The sequence below is a fragment of the Hypanus sabinus genome, chromosome 3, assembly GCF_030144855.1.
Source record: "Hypanus sabinus isolate sHypSab1 chromosome 3, sHypSab1.hap1, whole genome shotgun sequence".
Taxonomy (NCBI): domain Eukaryota; kingdom Metazoa; phylum Chordata; class Chondrichthyes; order Myliobatiformes; family Dasyatidae; genus Hypanus; species Hypanus sabinus.
In genome coordinates this window covers 25,733,387-25,752,835 of record NC_082708.1, presented here as the reverse complement: position 1 = coordinate 25,752,835, position 19,449 = coordinate 25,733,387, and the positions used below count along the sequence as shown (strand labels likewise).

The following is a 19,449-nucleotide window of genomic DNA, read 5'->3' as shown; positions in this document are numbered from 1 at the left end:
CAGGTCATTCAGGTCCTCATGTTTGCTTGCTTGCTTTTCAGTAAGATCATGGCTAATGTTTTAATCTGTCACTTCCCTGCCCTTGGATAGATACATGAAGGGGCAAGGCTTAGAGGGATCTGGCCCAAATGCAGCAAATTGGTACCAGCTTGGGTGAGCATCATGGTTGACGTGGTTGGGCCAAAAAGCCTGTATCTGTGCAGCATTGTTCTATGTTCTATGTATTACCGACTATTCATAAAATTCCATAATATCTAAGAATCTATCAATCTCTCTGTCAATATAATGAGCAACTGAGTTTCCACGGCCCTTTTGGGTAAGGAATTCCAAAAATTCACCGTCCTTCCCATTTCACAGGAATGGTTGATCTCTTATTTTTCAGACTCCTCACTCTGGTTTTAGGGACTCCAACCAGAAAGACATCATCTCTGCATCTACCCTGTCAAATCCCAATATGTTTCAAAGTGGTGGTGGGGTAAGGGGCACAAGAAATCTGTGGATCAAAGGTTTATTATGGTTTTTTAAGTGAGGCTAGATGACCTCGTATGGCAGTTAAGGAGTCTTCTCGGAAGTACGTCGAGAACAAGGATACATCAGTGACGCCTCTGATGAGAGTGAAGCCTGAACTGGGAAGTGCAGATGCCCCCGCAGGTCAAGCACGTTATGACCATTGAAGGGTCGGATTGTCTCTCCTTGTGGTCCTGGCACTTTTGATCGAGGTCCTTCAGCTGCTGCTCTCGAATGTGCTGGTGTCTTTGTGGACTGCCAGGTGCCAGGCTTTGCAGTCTTTGGCCGAGGTCTCCCAACCAATGACAGGGATATTGCATGTCTTCAAGGACACTTTCACACGGTCTTTATAACGCTTTGTGGGGCATTTCTGCTTTCTGGTGCCATGTGCCAGCTCGAAGAAGAATACCAAATCCAGGGCAGCATCATAGAAGTCCATGCTAGTATCCTGCAGCCTCTGAATACAGTCAATACAAATGAGTACTTTGTTCCATAATCCTAGCAAAGTTAGAAAATCGTAACTCAGCATGTGGTTGTACAGCTGCCTTGTGTCACTTGTTTCACTGGTCTCGTTTTCATTGTCTGTCATGTCCTGGAGAACTTGAAGTATCTCCTCAAGGTGCTTATTGACGGGCTTCACTGCTTCTGTTCTTGCACTCCACCTGGTTTTGGACTCCACAGTTTTTCCCAGTGCTGTGTTGAACAAGAGAAAAAGATGTAGAGAGCTTCGATGGTTCCAAAAAACATGACCATTGTTGTATCCTGCTTGGCTGCATGTACACCCACCAAGTTGAGTGAGTGAGTGTCGCAATTCACAAACACTGCCAGGTTATTTTCCTCACATTCTTTGATGGACACTTCTGTGTCCATCCATCACAGCAGAGTTGTCATAGCACTGTGACTGACAATCTTGTAGCTCCGGTTTAATATTGGCAATATTCTTGTGGACCGGCCGACGGGGGGCGGGAGGGGTGTTAATCACGACAGGAATATAGGTGATAAGTCAACTATAAGTCATTTATAAGTGGCTAATACACTCAATCTTATTTCTAAAAGGGTTTATCTAATGAATTGAATATTAAACACACAGCGCATATTTTCCTCGCATGAATATAGTCGTAAGTCAATTATAACTCACTTATAGTCAATAGCATCATAACATTTTAAGTAACGTTTGGATATTAAACACACAGCACAGATTTTCCTCATATGAACATATAAAATCATTGCGACACACCAGTGAGAGGACAAGGTAAGGGCCAGAGGTCCCCGTACCGGGGTTGCGGCGGTTGTAATCTGGAGAGAGTGACCGACTGAGTGAGGAGTGCAACAGGGCGCATGCCCGCCCTCCTTGTAGGTAGGTAGGATCTATCAGCCAACAAAGGTTTGGCTCGAGGGATGACTTTTAGTAGATCACAGCGAGGTAGCTGCTCTGCTACTTACAAAACCCTGAGCTGAATTAGGTCATCTGCGAATATTTTAACACCGGGTTCCCCACGAACATTTGGTGTGCTAAAATGGTTTAGAGGCGGCGCCCATCTGTCCATGCTCCAGGCCATTAGCAAGGGCTTTTCTCGCCGACAACATGAGGCAGCCGTTTACCTGAGGCCAACCAGTAATCCCTGGTGCTAGGGTATCACTGCGTTTAGGCGACTGATGACCTCGCATGGGTATTGACTTCGTGTGCATAATGACCTCGCGTGTGTTCAAGTTCAACAGTGGGCGTGACAGGGAATGGGGAAAGGTGCAACTGACTCACATCGTTTCATATCGCCAAATCATATTGTTTCCTCGCAGTGCAGTAGCACATTCCTTGTGGCCCAGTGATTGGGGAGTGCTTATCTGAATAAAACCAAGGAAGGACTGCTTTCCTCTCAAAATCAACTTCCACGTACCTCACTACTTCTGACATCTGCTCACGGTGTGCCTGATCAGGAGTCGAGTCGAACATGAGACCTTAGTACTTGGCTTTACGAATGCTTTTCAGTAAACTCTGGTGAATAATGGATGCCATCATGTGGATGAATTCATTCTGGACACCCGGTGAAAGATGTGGATCCAGGATATCTGAGGTGTTCTTTTATGACTGTCAGAGATGGCCAGTAGTTTCAGTAAGTCAAGGAAATTTCCCACATTGGAGTCATTGTCTAGCTGAAGTGACTCCCTGTGTCCTCGCAAAGCCAGGTTCTGAGTCGCAAGGAATTTTATGCAGCGAAGGATTCTCGTCAAGATAGCACGCCACTTCTGCTTTTCCTTCTCAATCTGTGACTGAAATATCACATCAATAACTCCTCTGTTTCCAGTTAAATTTCTTACCACTGTGTGAAGCATTCCCTATGATTTTTGGCATTTTCATGAACACTAATGCTTTCAGGTGCTTTCCACTGGTTGAATCAGCTTTCCTGCTCCAATGAGGTTGATGGTCTGACCGGGAATAGAGAAGACAACAGATACAAAATGCAGACTTTTTAGAAGGGGAATAGGCCAGTCATGAGTGAGTCATTTCCTCACCACGACCATTTCTCATTCCTCTTGAACCAAGTTTTGTTTATTGAGCGGTTATTTGTTGGTAGGAAAGGCCTCTCACTGTTCTGTAAATGCTTCAAAACCAGCTTTATTACTTATGTTCTCAACGCATCAGGCAGAATTGCTTTTCCAGTATCCTTGTTGAACTTCAGAAGTCCAATGTCATGCTGTTCAGTCACTTCTGATAGGACATTTTGAGGCTCTTTGACACCATCCAGTTCCGTCAGTTCAGTGTCGTCAGGTTCAATCTCGTCAATAAACTCAACATCACCACCACCACCACCGTCTTCCCTTCCTGTCACGTCCACGTTCTCTGTGGCAGCCTTACTCTTAATCTCGTCATGCTCGGATTTATCTGATTTGACTTCCTCCTCGGCTTGTGATGCATTTGTACTTGATCCACCTTTGGATTCTAACAAACTTGTAGCAGGTGCAGCCATGGAACGTGTCGAACTACTTGTTCCCAGCTTTTCAAAGAAGGGCATGAAGAACTTGCTCGACTTCTTGGCTTCCTTCGCCTCCAATTTTCATCTCTTTTGTCCTTCAGCTCTACTTTCCTCCTCCTTCATGAAGAAACATTTCATGGTCTTCTTACACAATGCTCTGAAATAAGGCCATCCTAGTGCTTCTCACCCCTGATAATCAAAGACAGATCATACATCTGAAGAAAATTCTTTTTTCCACTATCCGAAGATGGCTTGTCTGACTTTAATAGAAACTGCTCAGTGGCGCCCCCCCTTCAAGTGGCACCCAGGGCACGAGCCATACCTGCCATACCTTAATGACACCACCGTCTGGACCACATGTCCAACCCATCGAAGTTGAGCCTTCATGATCAGCACTTCTGTGGTGGAGGACTCCATCTTGCACGAGATGCCCATGATCTTGCGAAAGCATCACCTGCGATATAGGGTCCAGGTTTCACAGCCATACAGCAGAGAAGTCAGGACGACTTGGTCTTCAGCTGGATGCCATGTTCTCTCCACACACCTCCATAGCCCACCAAAAGATGCCCCAGCTTTTGCAAGGCTGTTTGAGTCCTCTCGATCTAGACTGCAGGAGGATGTGAGGCAGCTTCCCAGTTAGGTGAAGGCGACAATATAGTTGAGCTACGTTCCTTCAATCTCATTTCATGGTTCAGCAGGTTTGGTATGAGGTTCAGGCTCCGTTCTACCTCAGATGATGATTAGGCCAAATTTTCGTGCTGCCTCAGTGGGGCAGTCAGTGAGCTCCTGCTCACTGTGCGCTGCAAGAGCGCAGTCATCTGCAAAGAGGAAGTCTCGTACTATTGCTTCCAGTACTTTGGTCTAAGACTTGAGGCGTCGTGGATCAAAGAATCGTCCATCAGTCCTGTAGTGAATTGTTATTCCTGCATCAGTCTGTGAGAGAGTAGAGAGCAGCACCATGGCAAAAAGCAGGCTGAACAGAGTAGGCCCAAGGACACAGCGCTGCTTAACACTGTTAGTTATAAGGAAGGGGTCAGAGGTGCAGCTGTTTTGGATGACCCTGGCCATCATGCCATTGTGGAATGACCTGACAATGCTGACCAGCCTTGGGAGGCAGCCTAACTTGGTAAGGATACGCCAAAGGTCTGTGCAACTTATCATATCAGATGCCTTCGTCAGGTCCACAAAGAGTATGTAGACATTCTGGTTCTGTTTCTGGCACTTCTGGATCTATCTGTCAGGGGGCCAGTTAAAGAGTACTTAAGAACTAATTACTGTTCTACATTAGTGTAATGTGCTACAAATGGTAAGACAATAAGACCCACCATTTCATCACAGCTGATCCATTTTCACTCTCAGCCCCAATCTCCTGCCTTCTCCCTGTATCCCTTCATGCCATGAATTGAAGGAATATGGCTGTATGGTTGTAGGATATGCCCAGAAGGCCAGACGATACAAAAAAATGGAACAAAAAAGAACTGGTCTGGATGATATAGAGTGCTGTTCCTCAATCCATTTGGCCTCATTGTCCCAGTGCAGGAGAATCTGGTCTTAACTGTCACATTAGGTCACTTGACCTTCCCTTTGTTCTGCCTGTCCTCCTCCCCTGCTTTCTCAGCTGCCTATACCTTATTTTTTTTCTTTCTGATGAAGGACACCACAGCTGAAATGTTAGAAATTTCTCTTTCCATGGTCGCTGCCTAGCCTACTGAATGCCTCTAGCATTTTCAGCTTTTATTTCAGATTTTTTTCTGGTTCTTGAGATAGTCTGTTGACTGTTCCACTAGTTTAATGATACATCACAAAGTATAGGAATTGTCCTGGTGTTCCTTCTTCCATTTCACTCGTATCTATTTCTGGAGACTTGTTTTACTTACAGTGGCTGCTTCAATTATCTATCGGTTGACAACTGTAAAGTAATGAATATCATGCAAAATTCTTTGAAATATTTCTCCAAAGAGAGTTTGGGGAGTTAGGTGCAAAGTTGAAGGACAGGACCTCCAGGGTTGCAATCTCAGGATTGCTCCCTGTGCCACGTGCTAGTGAGGCTAGAACTAGGAAGATAATGCAGCTAAATAAGTGGCTAAGGAGTTGGTGCAGGAAGGAGGGCTTCATGTTTCTGGAAATTGGGCTTTGTTCCAGGGAAGGTGGGACCTGTTCCAACGGGATGGTTTGCACCTGAACTGGAGGGGGACTAACATCCTTGTGGGTAGATTAGCTAATGCTGCTCTGGGGGGGTTTAAACTAGATTTGCAGGGGTGGGGAACCAAAGTGTAAAGCAGAAAGTAAGGTGGAGGAGGATAAAGATTATGCAAGGACTGCTTGTATAGACAGAAATCAAAGGTTTGTACATGATAGAAATGTTCTCAGGTGCATCTGTTTCAATGCAAGTAGGTGAGGCAGATGAGTTTAGGGCGTGATTGGCATGTAGGATTACGACATTATTGCTATTAGTGAGACTTGGTTGCAGGAGGGGCAGGACTGGCAGCTTAATGTTCCAGGGTTCCGTTGTTTCAGAGGTGATAGAGTGGGAGGGATGAAAGGGGGAGGAGTTGCATTACTAGTCAGGGGAAATATCACAGCTTTGCATAGACAGGATAGCCCAGAGGGCTTGTCTACAGAGGCCATATGGGTGAAGCTGAGGAATGGGAAAGGTAGTACGGTTGTATTATAGACCACCCAATAGTCAGAGAGAATTGGAGGTGCAAAGCTGTAGAAAAATAGCAGACCGATGTAAGGAACAGAAAGTTGTAATAGTAGGGGATTTTAACTTTCCACATATTGACTGGGATTCCCACATTGTGAAAGGGCTAGATGGCTTGGAGTTTGTCAAATGTGTTCAGGAAAGTTTTCTGAATCAATATATAGAGGTACCTACGACAGAGGATGCAATACTTGATCTTCTATTAGGAAACCAGACTGGTCAGGTGACAGAAGTATGTATAGGTGAACATTTTGGGTCCAGTGACCATAATGTCATGAGTTTCAAGTTAATTATGGATAAGGATAGGTCTTGTCCTCGAGTTGAGTTTCTAAATTGGAGAAGGGCCAATTTTGTGGAAATGAGAAAGGATCTAGGAAGAGTGGATTGGGATAAGTTGTTTTCTGGCATGGATGTGCTCAGTAAGTAGAAGACCTTCAAGGGCGAAATTTTGAGAGTGCAGAGTTTGCATGTTCCTGCCAGGATTAAAGGCAAAGTTTAATAGACATAGGGAACCTTGGTTTTCAAGGAACATTGGCGATCTGGTTAAGAAAAACAGAGGTGTATAGGCAACAAGGAACAAATGAGGTACTTGAAGAGTATAGAAAATGTAAGACAATACCAAAGAAGGAAATCAGGAAGGCAAAAAGAAGACATCAGGTTGCTTTGGCAGATAATGTGAAGGACAAAATTGGTTCCCTAGAAGATCAAAGTGGTCGTCTATGTGTGGAGTCTCACGAGATGGGGGAGACCTTAGACAGTTTTTTTGCATCAGTATTTACTCATGAAACTGGCATAGTGTATATGAAAGGAAGGGAAACAAGCAGTAGTGTCATGGAATATACAGAGATTAAAGAGGAGGAGGTGCTTGCTGCCTTACAGCGAATAAAGGTAGATAAATCCCCCAGGCCTGACATGATATTTCCTCGGACCTTGAGAGAGACTAGTGTAGAAATTGCAGGGGCCCTGGCAGAAATATCTAAAACGTCCTTAGCAATGTGTGCGGTGCCGGAGGATTGGAGGGGAGCTCATGTTGTTCCATTGTTTAAAAAAGGCTCCAGAAGTAAACCAGGAAATTACAGGCCGGTAAGCCTGACATCAATAGTAGGTAAGTTATTGGAAGGTACTCTGAGAGATTGGTTATACAGGTATTTAGACAGTCAAGGGCTGATTAAGGATAGTCAGCATGGCTTTGTGCATGGTAGATCGTGTTTAACGAATCTTGTAGAGTTTTTCAAGGAGGTTACCAAGAAAGTAGATGAAGGGAAGACTGTGGATGTTGTCTACATGGACCTTAGTAAGGCTTTGACAAGGTCCCACATGGGAGGTTAGTTCAGAAGGTTCAGACACTAGGTATCCATGGACAAGTTGTAAACTGGATTCGAAATTGGCTGTGTGGGAGAAGACAGAGAGTGGTACTGGATGATTGCTTACCAGACTGGAGGCCTGTGACTACTGGTGTGCCTCAGGGATCTGTGCTGGGACCATTGTTGTTTGTTGTCTATATCAGTTATCTAGATGATAATGTGATAAATTGGATCAGCAAGTTTGCTGATGACACTAAGATTGGAGGCGTTGCAGAGGGATCCGGACCAATTGGGAAAATAGGCCAGAAAATGGCAGATGGAATTTAATGCAGACAAGTGTGAGGTGTTGCATTTTGGAAGGACAAATCAAGGTAGGACATGCACAGTAAATGGTAGGGCACTGAGGAGTGCAGAAAAGCAAAGGGATCTAGGGGTTCAGATACATAATTACCTGAAAGTGGCGTCACAGGTAGACAGGGTTGTACAGAAGGCTTTTGGCATCCTGGCGTTCATAAATCAAAATATTGAGTCTAGGAGTTGGGATATTATGATGAGTTTGTATAGGACTTGGTGAGGCAACATTTGGAGTATTGTGTGCAGTTCTGGTCACCTAACTGTAGGAGGGATATCAGTAAGATTGAAAGAGTGCAGAGAAGATTTACTAGGATGTTGCCAGGTCTTTAGGAATTGATTTACAGGGAAAGATTGAACAGGTTAGGACTTTACTCCTTGGAGCATAGAAGAATGAGGGGGAATTTGCAAAATTATGAGGGGTATAGACAGGGTAAATGCGAGTAGGCTGTTTCCACTTAGATTAGGAGAGATAAATACAAGAGGACATGGCTTTAGGGTGAAAGGGGAAAGGTTTAGGGGGAGCTTCACTCAGAGTGGTGGGAGTGTGGAACAAGCTGCCATCTGACGTGGCAAATGCGGGCTTACTCTTAAGTTTTAAGAATAAATTGGGTAGATACATGGATGGGAGAGGTCTGGAGGGTGCAGGTTAATGGGACTAGCAGAATAAAATTTTGGCACAGACTAGAAGGGCCGAATGGCCTGTTTTCTGTGCTGTAGTGTTCTGTGGTTCTATTTGTTATTGTAGATTACTACAGTTAGCACTCATAAATGTACTAGATCTCATAGATGGATTTCTTTAGCTTGCATTTTCATTTTAATTAAAAATTAATTAAAGTGGATTACATGGATGATAGAAAAATGGAGGTCCATGTGAGAGGAAAGGACTAAATTGATCTTAGTAGGTTAAGAGATTGGCACAACATCATAGGCCAAACAGCCTGTACTGTGCTGTACTAACCTAACTATTTTGAAATGTGGGTATTCTGCAGTATTAAAATAATAGCATTATTTTTATTTCATTTTGTGGTCAGATTTGCCGTAGATTAAATGGTGTTCGATTTACAAGCTGTAAAAGTGCCAAGGACCGGACTGCTATGTCAATCACTCTGGAACAGTGCCTGATCCTTCAGCATGAGCATGGCATGGCTCCTCAGGTCTTCACACAAGCCCTGGACTGCATGAGGAGGTAAGCTTTCATTCTTTGGCAAGCCATTCAAGACTGCATACATTAATTGTGGAAAAAAGCAAACTGCAGAGAAGCCGTGCCTCATTATTGTACAAATTTGCAAATTGGGATGCAGTGAGTTGCCTCGGAGAAGGGAGTGCGTCAGAACTCCGCCACTTACCCAAAATGGGTAAACTAGCTCTAATGTTGGGTCAGCAAATCACCATGCAGCAGGCAGTCAATATAATTAATTGGGTAAAGGTAAAACAGTGTGACTAAAATTAGCTTTGAATAGTTTGCAGCAATAACTATACCTTGTTCATTGTGTCCTGCTTTCCTATGTATTAAAATTCTGTTGCTGACAATCTGAATTTCCCCAAGCTGTCAGTGCCCTACAAAAGCCTATCAGTTTTATCTTGCCACCATCAAAACTTAATATTTGAATCTAAGTTGTAACATGTAAATATTTTAGGTAATAAACTTTACGTTGATTTTGACTATTATTTTGAGATTGAAATGCCTTGCCATAGAAATTCCAGCCAGAGCAAACTTCATCCTTGCACTATGAACATCCTTCACCCACCAGTACAAATGGCAGTAAATCTGGTGAATCTCCACTGTTCTCGCTCCATCCTTCCTTGGGTAAGAACAACAGCCCTGTGCATAGTATTGAAGTAAGACTTCACTCTAATACTCAAGTCCTCTTTTCAGCAAAGACATTTGCCTTCATAATTATTTGCAGTACCTACACATTAGCTCTGTGTTTTGTGTACAAGGCTGCCCCAGTTTCAATGAACACCATCTGTTTAATTACACACCATTTATGGATAGGGGAATCAAGGGATATGGGGACAAGGCAGGGACTGGGTATTGATAGTGAATGATCAGCCATGATCTCAGAATGGCGGTGCAGACTCGAGGGGCCGAATGGTCTACTTCTGCACCTATTGTCTATTTAATAACAATACTCCACTTCTCTATTATTTCTGCCAAGTGGGTGACCTCGTATTTTTCCATATTATGGCCCATTTGTCTTGTCTTCACTTCATCTTTCAAGAATTAGAAATTAAGAGATTCATTTTGGGTAATAGAATACTCTCAAATATACTTCTGATTTCAAATGTAACATTTAACTTTGCCTACTGAAGGAGCTGAAAGAGAAGGAACAATAACTCCATCAGATTTTCTATTTGTAATGATGAAGCACAAAAACAAACCCTTCAGCCCACCATGTTGATGCTGCCCATCAAATATCAACCTATAATTACTCCATTTTGCCAGAATTAGTCCGCAGTTTTCTGTGCCTTGGTGATTCAAGTATTTGCCTAAATATTGCTAAATTGTTGAGAGAAGACAATTTTTATATGTAAATGATCTGGATGATGGGGTGGTAAATTGGATTAGTAAGTATGCCGATGATACTAAGGTAGGAGGTGTTGTGGATAATGAGGTGGGTTTTCAAAGCTTGCAGGGAGATTTATGCCGGTTAGAAGAATGGGCTGAACGTTGGCAGATGGAGTTTAATGCTGAGAAGTGTGAGGTTCTACATTTTGGCGGGAATAATCCAAATAGAACATACAGGGTAAATGGTAGGGCATTGAGGAATGCAGAGGAACAGAGAGATCTAGGAATAACAGTGCATAGTTCCCTGAAGGTGGAGTCTCATGTATATAGGGTGGTGAAGAAGGCTTTTGGAATGCTGGCCTTTATAAATCAAAGCATTGAGTACAGAAGTTGGAATGTAATGTTAAAATTTTACAAGGCATTGGTAAGGCCAAATTTAGAATATTGTGTGCAGTTCTGGTCACTGAATTATAGGAAAGATATCAATAAATTAGAGAGTGCAGAGACGATTTACTAGGATGTTACCTGGGTTTCAGCACTTAAGTTACAGAGAAAGATTGAACAAGTTAGGTCTCTATTCGTTGGAGCGTAGAAGGTTGAGGGGGGATTTGATCGAGGTATTTAAAATTTTGGGAGGGATAGATAGAGTTGACGTGAATAGGCTGTTTCCATTGAGAGTAGGGGAGATTCAAACGAGAGGACATGATTTGAGAGTTAGGGGGCAGAAGTTTAAGGGAAACACGAGGGGGTATTTCTTTACTCAGAGAGTGATAGCTGTGTGGAATGAGCTTCCTGTAGAAGTAGTAGAGGCCAGTTCAGTTGTGTCATTTAAGGTAAAATTGGATAGGTATATGGACAGGAAAGGAGTGGAGGGTTATGGGCTGAGTGCAGGTAGGTGGGACTAGGTGAGATTAAGAGTTTGGCACGGACTAGGAGGGCCGAGATGGCCTGTTTCCGTGCTGTGATTGTTATATGGTTATATGGTTATAAGACCTGCCGGCTCCATGAATCGGGGAAGTTTGTTCCAAGTTCCAACCACCCCCTTGGTAAAACAAAAGTACTTTGTACTTTCACCCTAAGTCTCTTGCCCCTGAACTATGTAATGGTGAATAGTTTCTTACTCTATCTCTCTATGCCCCTCATAATTTTGTGCATCTCCAACAGATTTCCCGTCAGTCTTCTCTGCTCCCATGAAAACACGCCAAGTGTTATGTCATAACTGAGACATTCCATCTCAGGCAGTATCCCAGTGAATTTTGTCTGCACCCTTTTTAGTGTAACTAAGTCCTTCCTCGAGTTTGGCAACTGGAACTGTGTACGGAACTTCACTTTTGACTTAATATTGTATAAAATAGTACCACAGCCTCCCTGCTTTCAGTTCCCTGGCTACTGAAGGCGATTATCCAGTATGCCTTTATCACCTTTATCTACCTATGTTACCACCTTGAACTTGTATAATAAGCAGAATCAGGTTTAATATCAATGGCATATGTCATGCAATTTATTAACCTAGCGGTAGCAGTGCAACGCAATACATGATAAATAAGAAAAAAAAACTTGTACATCAAGATTCTTCTGTTCCTCAATACTCCTCAGAGCCTGATGTTTGATTGTATATGTCATACCCTTGGTAGTTTTCTCAAATCCCACTACCTCACAATTATCTGAATTAAATTTTGTGCACCCACACTTTGCCCATCTCACCAACTGATCAGTATTGTCCTGCAGCTCTCAACCATGGTCCTCACTATCAGCATCACTGTGAATTCTTTTGTTATCTGTATACTTATCATACCTCCTACGTTCATAGATCACAGTCATTATATTTTAAACAATGAGGGTCACCTGATTGACTTTTACTGTCTAGTTACTGCCCGGCTCCCACTTCTTTGTACTTGGTGCTTCTCATGGAAACATAGCAAGTTTGCTGTATCTGTTTCAATTTTTCTGAAGTGTGACCTGGAGGCTCGGTATCACCCCATAAGCCTTGTAAAGATTCATCAGTGTACCTACTCTCCAGCTCCATGGCCCAGGAAACCTACCACAAGATTGAAAAGCAGTCAGATAGAAGACCAGAAGATATAGGAGCAGAATTAGGCCACTTGGCCCATCAAGTCTGCTCCACCATTACATCAGGGCTGATCCAGTCTTCCCCTCAGCCTCAATCTTTAAGGTAGAAAGGGATTAAATTATGAGTAATACTTAAATAATTAATAAGTGAATAGTGCAGTGGTTAAAAAGCTAAATAACCACATGCTGCAATTATTTTTCATTTTCAAATGACTGAACTGTAGGAAGTAAGTAGACTGAAATACTTTGTTCATTTATACTTGTTTATCTGGCATTCTCTCTAGATATCTCTTCTGCAGTTTGCTCATATTCCTGCACACAAAAGCAGTAAAATTGCTTGTTTCTTGTCCAACAGAACAATGTGAATGTGGCTAAGATTACAAAGGTGTCCAAAAGCTTTCCTTGCTTTTAATTTTATAGTCCTCCTTTATGCATTGTTCATCAATTTCGCTTCATGTTTTGCACATTTCAGGAACACCGAATCCTTTAAGTATTTCGCAAGTACAGAAAAGTTCCAGCATTAAACATGTTCTTAATTTGCTGTATAAGAAAGGATAAGAATTTAAGTCACAGTAAACCATTCTGCACAAAATGATCAAATCCTGTTTGAACATTCAAGTTTTAAAGTTAATTTAATTGTGTACTTTGTTTCAAAGTTTTTGTAGTTTTCTTATCCTTTCTGTGTTCACCTGTCATTTAATCCTATCTCACCAAAACATCAAAGAGAGATTGAGCATCCAGTAAACTCCAAATTTGTCTTTTCATTAATTGCCCTGTATTCCAACAGATAACTAAATTGTTTTGAAAGAAAATGTTCATAGTGCCATAGTTCTAAAATAAAGTTGTGATTTTATAATTGAGTTCTAACCTTTACTCATTTATTCTCACATTTACCTTTACTGTATATTTAAGAACTCCCAGAACTAACCAATTTGTACTTAAGCAAAAAATAGCAATCCAGTTTGCCTTATTATGATCCATAGATATACTAAAACAGTCTGTGGAAACATTAATTAATTTACCTTTAGATGGTGAGAAAGGGTTAAATACGAGGATGGTTGATCACGTTCAGTTTGCTTGTACAATTTAAAGCATGGTATGAGGCATGGCAATGCAGCATGTACTTGTTACATACAGACTGAACATGAGAAACCATTGGCATTCTTTCTGAATTTTCAACTTCTCTCTTTTTTCCCTTTTGTCACTCTTCCTCTTCTGTTACTTTTGTCAATCTTATTTTAATTTGCTGGTTTTGGTGCCTCCCCCCTTGTAATTTCTATTTTGACCCTTTTGTATATAAAATGTGCTTCCCCCCCCCCACTGCCCTCACCCCACCTGCGCCCCCTCACCCCACCTGCTCCCCACCTATAAAATGTGCTCCCCCCCACTGCCCTCACCCCGCCTGCGCCCTCTCACCCCGCCTGCGCCCTCTCACCCCGCCTGCGCCCCCTCACCCCGCCTGCGCCCCCTCACCCCGCCTGCGCCCCCTCACCCCACCTGCGCCCCCTCACCCCACTGCCCTCACCCCCGCCTGCTCCCTCTCACCTGCCCCCACTCCTCCCCTCTCTCCTGTTCTAACTATCTTTGCTTGTTCTATATTTGCTGCTCGCTTGTTTTGCTGCCTTTCCCCATGACCCACCCCTACTTTTGCCACCTTCTCTATATTTTTCCTTTTCACAGCATTGGAACACGGGAGGTAGTCACACAGAAGAACTTGAGTGGCTTGGTGCCCATTCGCGATTGCAGGCTTGACCCCAGCCTCCTTTATTCCATTCCTTTACTTGCTTTTAGCCCCAATTTAATGATTGTATGGGTCTTTCTGAGCCTTGCATATCTGCTGGCCAGATTTCGATGCCAATGAAGAGAAGATTAAAAGCCATTCCTTTTTCCAAAATTATTTAAGAAAAACGCTTAGCTACTTGTTTCTCAGAAGCCGCTGAATGGAAGGTTGTGCAATAGAATTGTCCACCATACAATTTGCCTTACAATTGTCAATTTATACTGTACTTTATGTATATATTTTATCAAAGCTAAAGCTAGAGGATGTATGACAGATTCCAACCACTGTTACATTGGATTTCTTGTAAAGAAACAGTTGACCAGTACCTCAGATTCTTGGAATATATCAAAAATATAAGGACTGTATTTTTAGAAAAACCCTCCCTACACTTTATTGCAGTCATATGCTTTCTTTTAGATGTTGTGTGACTGTTATATTGTAATGTTCTTTTTGTGTTGAGTTCTGAAATGACAGTGCTTTTTTGGAAGCGGCATCAAAAGTGGTAATTCCCTCTTTGGAACTGCTTGATTGTACTTAACATTGTATTCAGATTTATTTTGAAATATTATAACCTCCTAAAATGTACATTGGCCTTGTCTGGAATAACTTGTTTTTTTTTAATTGAGTTATGTACCTTGCCTAAGAAATGCTTTGTCAGTTCAAATCAAATCTGTTCAGACATCCAGCCAGCTATTAGATGACAACTAACTTGCTTGTGTAAACACAGGCATTTATTGTACTGCATTCTGCACTCTTTTATAGCACACCCATTTAGCCAGTGTAAGTGAATAAATCAATAGTATTTCCACTTTGATTTTACCAAGGGCCACTGGAAAAGGAGAGTGAGAATCGTATTTAACAGATGGCTCCTTTCTGTTATTTAACCCAGAGGGCTGACTAGGCTTCATGTATGTTGTACAGTATAACAGTTACCAAATTGCTGCTTTTTATTTTATACAATTTTATTTTCCACAATTCCATATCTGAAAACAGTGATTTATAATTATCAAAATGTATGAAACTTTTGAAGAACTGGGCACATTCATAGTGTAGATAGGGGCATGTTGGTGGATATTTGGCAACGAAATCCTATACGACATACCTTTATCTGCATTCTGATGTGCAGTTGCTGACTTCCTTTTCACCTGAGCACCAAAAAAAGGTTCTAAGCACTTCTAATGTCACTTTGCTTCAGAACAGAATGAAAATCAGTCCTGAAGCCTGCCTAGTCTCTGATCAATATATTTACCCATTTAGCATGAAGCATCCTTCAAAATCAGCTCCTCTCTGATGAAGATCAGCTGTAGCTCTCTTCTGGCAGCCCTGACTCTTTCAGGATCTATATGCCTCAGTATGCCACTACTTCAAATGACACATAATTAATTGACAGCATTAGTGCTTATCCTTTGTAAAATTTAACAGTAAAACTATAATTTGTGCAGTGAGCAAGCACAAGTATTTGATGCCAATTCAAGCCATAGATGTGTCTCTGAACAAAAGGGTCTCATCAGAAATTAATAATACACACAAAATGCTGGAGGTACTCAGCAGGTCAGGCAGCATCAATGGAAAGGAATAAAGAGTCGGCATTTCAGGCCGAGACCTTACATCAGGTCAGTCTCGGACTGAAACATCGAATCTTCATTTCTCCCCATAGATGCTACCTGACCTGCTGAGTACCTCCAGCGTTTTGTGATTTACAGCAATTGCTTGTGTTTCTCATCAGAAATTATTTTGGGTGTGTTATAATAGTGTTCAAACCTGACCTTAAACCAATTGTTCTTACATAACAGCATAAATCTGAGCAACCTGGTCTGTGAAGCATGTATTGTGTAATCATTGCTCACCATTCATATGCTTCATTATTAACCAAATGCTCATCCTGCTATTGTCTTAAAAGTCTTTTGTTTTGTATATCATTTTTTTCTTTGCTGCTATCATTCTCTGTGCTTGTTTCTTCCCCAGCGAGGGATGTCGCCGAGAAAACACCATGAAGAATGTTGGATGTCGCAAGTACGCATTTAACACTCTACAGTTGAAGGCTTTTCCAAAACATTACAGGCCACCAGAAGGAACCTTTGGAAAAGTCGACACTTAACATTAGGAAAAAGACCTTAACTCAATGTGACTCCTGTGAATGACTACTCGTTTATAGTGATAGCTGTGGGGATTTTTAACAATGAAATGTGTATAGTGAACATAGCTGTCAACCAAAACAAAAGTAGTTTGTTCAACGGTTAAATGTGTCTTCAACATGCAAATCACCCAAATTGGTCTTTTCCCTCTATCAATGTAGAGCATGCTCTTTTGGCTAGTCTGTTGAGATGTACTATAATACGTACATGATAGATTAGGTTGTGGGGTTTACTATTTTAAAGCAATCTGCACTTAAAAAAAAAAGTCCATTAGAACTAGACCAAGATATAGGAGGTCCTCCCACTGCGACTGGACAGTGTGGGCATTGTTTGGAGCTGAGTGCAAACTATTCCAACTGCATGCATGTTTCAGGTAGTTTGCTGGAAACATGGCTTCACACTTTAAAAGAACAAATAGTGCTTATTTTGAAGATGTGCTGATTTTAGGAAGCTGGCAGAAAAATATTTGCTTGAACTCTCCATTTTACTGACACTCAGATGCATAATGAGGCTTTCCATAGGATACCCACATTACAGTAACTCCAGCTTTACAGGATATATGCATCTATGTAGCTGCTTTTAATTTAAAGCAGAGACTAGTACAGGTTCAGTAATGTATTTAGGAAATGGTGTTCACTCAGAAATAGTAACAAGCTTTCTCTTAGCATTGTTTATGCAAGAAATGTGAATGCAGAAAAGAGTAAAGGGGAGGTTTTTAAAGAGTTGCTCTAGTAGTGCAAAATCTTGATTCATTAAGTCTATGTACAGGAGGAAAGTCGTGGGTGAGAAATCAACGTGCAACTCATTGCCCCTCACTTCTCTGCCTCATTCCACTTGCTTCACTTCAGGAAAATGCAGACTTGCTTTACATGTTTGTCACCATTCCAGATACCTGTACTGCAACCAGGTCCCTACATTTTCGCTGTTGCCCAAATCATATTGCAATTCACATTGCCTAATCTCTTGCTAACAAATTGTGTTATCACTTGTCCGATTATATATGCCCTTGTACAAAAAGGCTTGCTTTGCATTTTTTTTTTTGCTTTGCAATGACATTGTATTCTTTTAATCATAAACCAACTACCAAGAAAGGAATGCAGAGAGAGCCTGTTGGAAACTAGTGACTAAACATGCCTTTAGGTCTGATGAATGTACTTTCATAAACTTGGTTTATTCTCAACCAAATCTTCATGGTTTTGCACAGCATTCTTGTTTCCTTGCATAGGGAATGTTCTCAACTAAGGTAGACGTTGTGGGAATGTCTAAATGCTAATCCTGTGGATCAAAGAAAAATTACAAACTCCTTAAAATAGTTTGGAAAATTAGTTTGATCTCTAACATCCAGAATGCAGTACATATCTGCCAGTCTGTTAGCAACTGTCAAGTGCTTCTATAATGTAGTCTTTTGCAATTAGACATATAGAGGAAATTGTAATATTTACTTTCAAATGCACATACCTACATTAAAGCACTTAAGCAACAGAGGGCTCTTGTATGTAAAGGCCCAAGTAAACCAAGTCAAATGCATTTTTATTATACTGTTAACTTTAAGGGAATTATACATGAATTTTATTTATGAGGTTTACAAAATTTGTAACTGTTTTACGTAGAGTGTATTCATTGTCATTTTATGAGATGCAAAAGTACTGTGGAAGGAAATTGTAAAACTTTGCTGTTTCTGCTGCTACAACGCCATTGCATATGAAGATTTTCCATGCTGGGCATAGAATTAAAATCCCAAACACTCCACTAGATTTACTAGAAGGTGCAGATGAAATGCAGATATGGCTTCACTGAACCAATATTCTTCCTTGTGATTTAGTTCACATCTTTTTCAAAGCAGCAATTTGTGCAAAGTTCGTCTTGTCTGAATTCAAAAGCATGTCAAGCGTTTGTTCTGCCTAGTAGAGACTGATAAAAATTTGCAAAACAGAAAGGACCGTACTTGAGAACATTAGTATAGATGAGGAAATTAAATTGTATTTGTACACTTGATTATGTTGTATTATACTTGCAAATCCTGTAAATTAACCATGTATTCCATATCTTACTGTGAGATGCGATTGTGATTTAAGTTGCACATTTTTATGTATATAATGTATATGAACATTTCATTCCATCTGAAACTCTTCACGTTTTTTGTTAACTTTTACAAGTTTAATTTATGTTTTGCAGTATTCAAACTGTTAGATGTATCTTACCCATGGGATTGTTTTTGTTTCCTACAATCACATTAGATTCAAGTAGGCTGTATAAAGTGCTTCTCACCTTCAATATGAAATATTAAAAATGAAACTGACAAGTCGCTTACCTTCAACCGTTCTACAAGTCTTTGTTAGATGCACAAAGATATTTGTTGACATAACTTACTGCTCTTTGAATTTCTGTTCAACATTATTTTAGTACCGAATTAGGGGAAGATATTTTAATAATAGATTGCATCAAGCCAGAAACTAGGTTTGTTTTAAATTATTTAATTTCAGTCAGGGCAACAGATGAGGTATTAAAATTACACTTGGTCTAAAAAAAATTTTCAAGGTTTCCTTCTGAGTGGAAAAATATTATTGAAAATGTCATTAGGTTTGTTAACAGCAAGACTCAGATATTCTGTCCCCAAATGGCTCCAGCAACAGCACTGGATCAACTCAGAATTAAGGCTTCTAACATTAGAATATTAGAACTTTACAGCACAGTACAGGCCCTTCAGCTCTCCATGTTGTGCCAACCCATATAATCCTTAAAAAAAAGTACTAAACCCACACTACCCCATAACCCTTTATTTTTCTTTCATCCATAGCCTCTGGATAATACAGTTAAATGGCTGTGTATCAGTTAAAGTCGCCTTGGCTTTCTAGTGAGCAACTTCATAAGAGTGAATGCAATGCTTACAGCAACTTGTAATTACGCTCTAAGGTTTGTTTTCTCACTGCAAGATGATTCCAAGAGAAGTAGGATTTCCCTGTTAGCCAAGCATTTATCTGAGTCGAAACATTAGATGTTACCTCATTATTTGTGCAGGGATATATTTCACAGTTCAGTGTAAGCATGTCCTCAACTTTTGTATCCCAATCCACATAAGCAAGAATTGGGTCGTAGTGTCAAGTCACTTCTCTC

At 41.1% G+C, this 19,449-nt stretch overlaps 1 protein-coding gene across 7 annotated transcripts in view; it reads left to right on the top strand.

Moving 5' to 3' along the window:
• Positions 1-18,654, top strand: part of LOC132391113 (inositol polyphosphate-4-phosphatase type I A) — a 238,540-nt gene extending 219,886 nt beyond the window's left edge. For all 7 annotated transcript variants that reach the window (XM_059963892.1, XM_059963893.1, XM_059963896.1 and 4 more), the window contains 2 exons: positions 8,873-9,027; positions 16,166-18,654. In XM_059963892.1, the coding sequence (XP_059819875.1) occupies positions 8,873-9,027; positions 16,166-16,298 (288 nt within the window). In that variant the 3' untranslated portion in view covers positions 16,299-18,654. The remainder of the gene's footprint in view (positions 1-8,872; positions 9,028-16,165) is intronic.
• Positions 18,655-19,449: the final 795 nt, after the last annotated feature.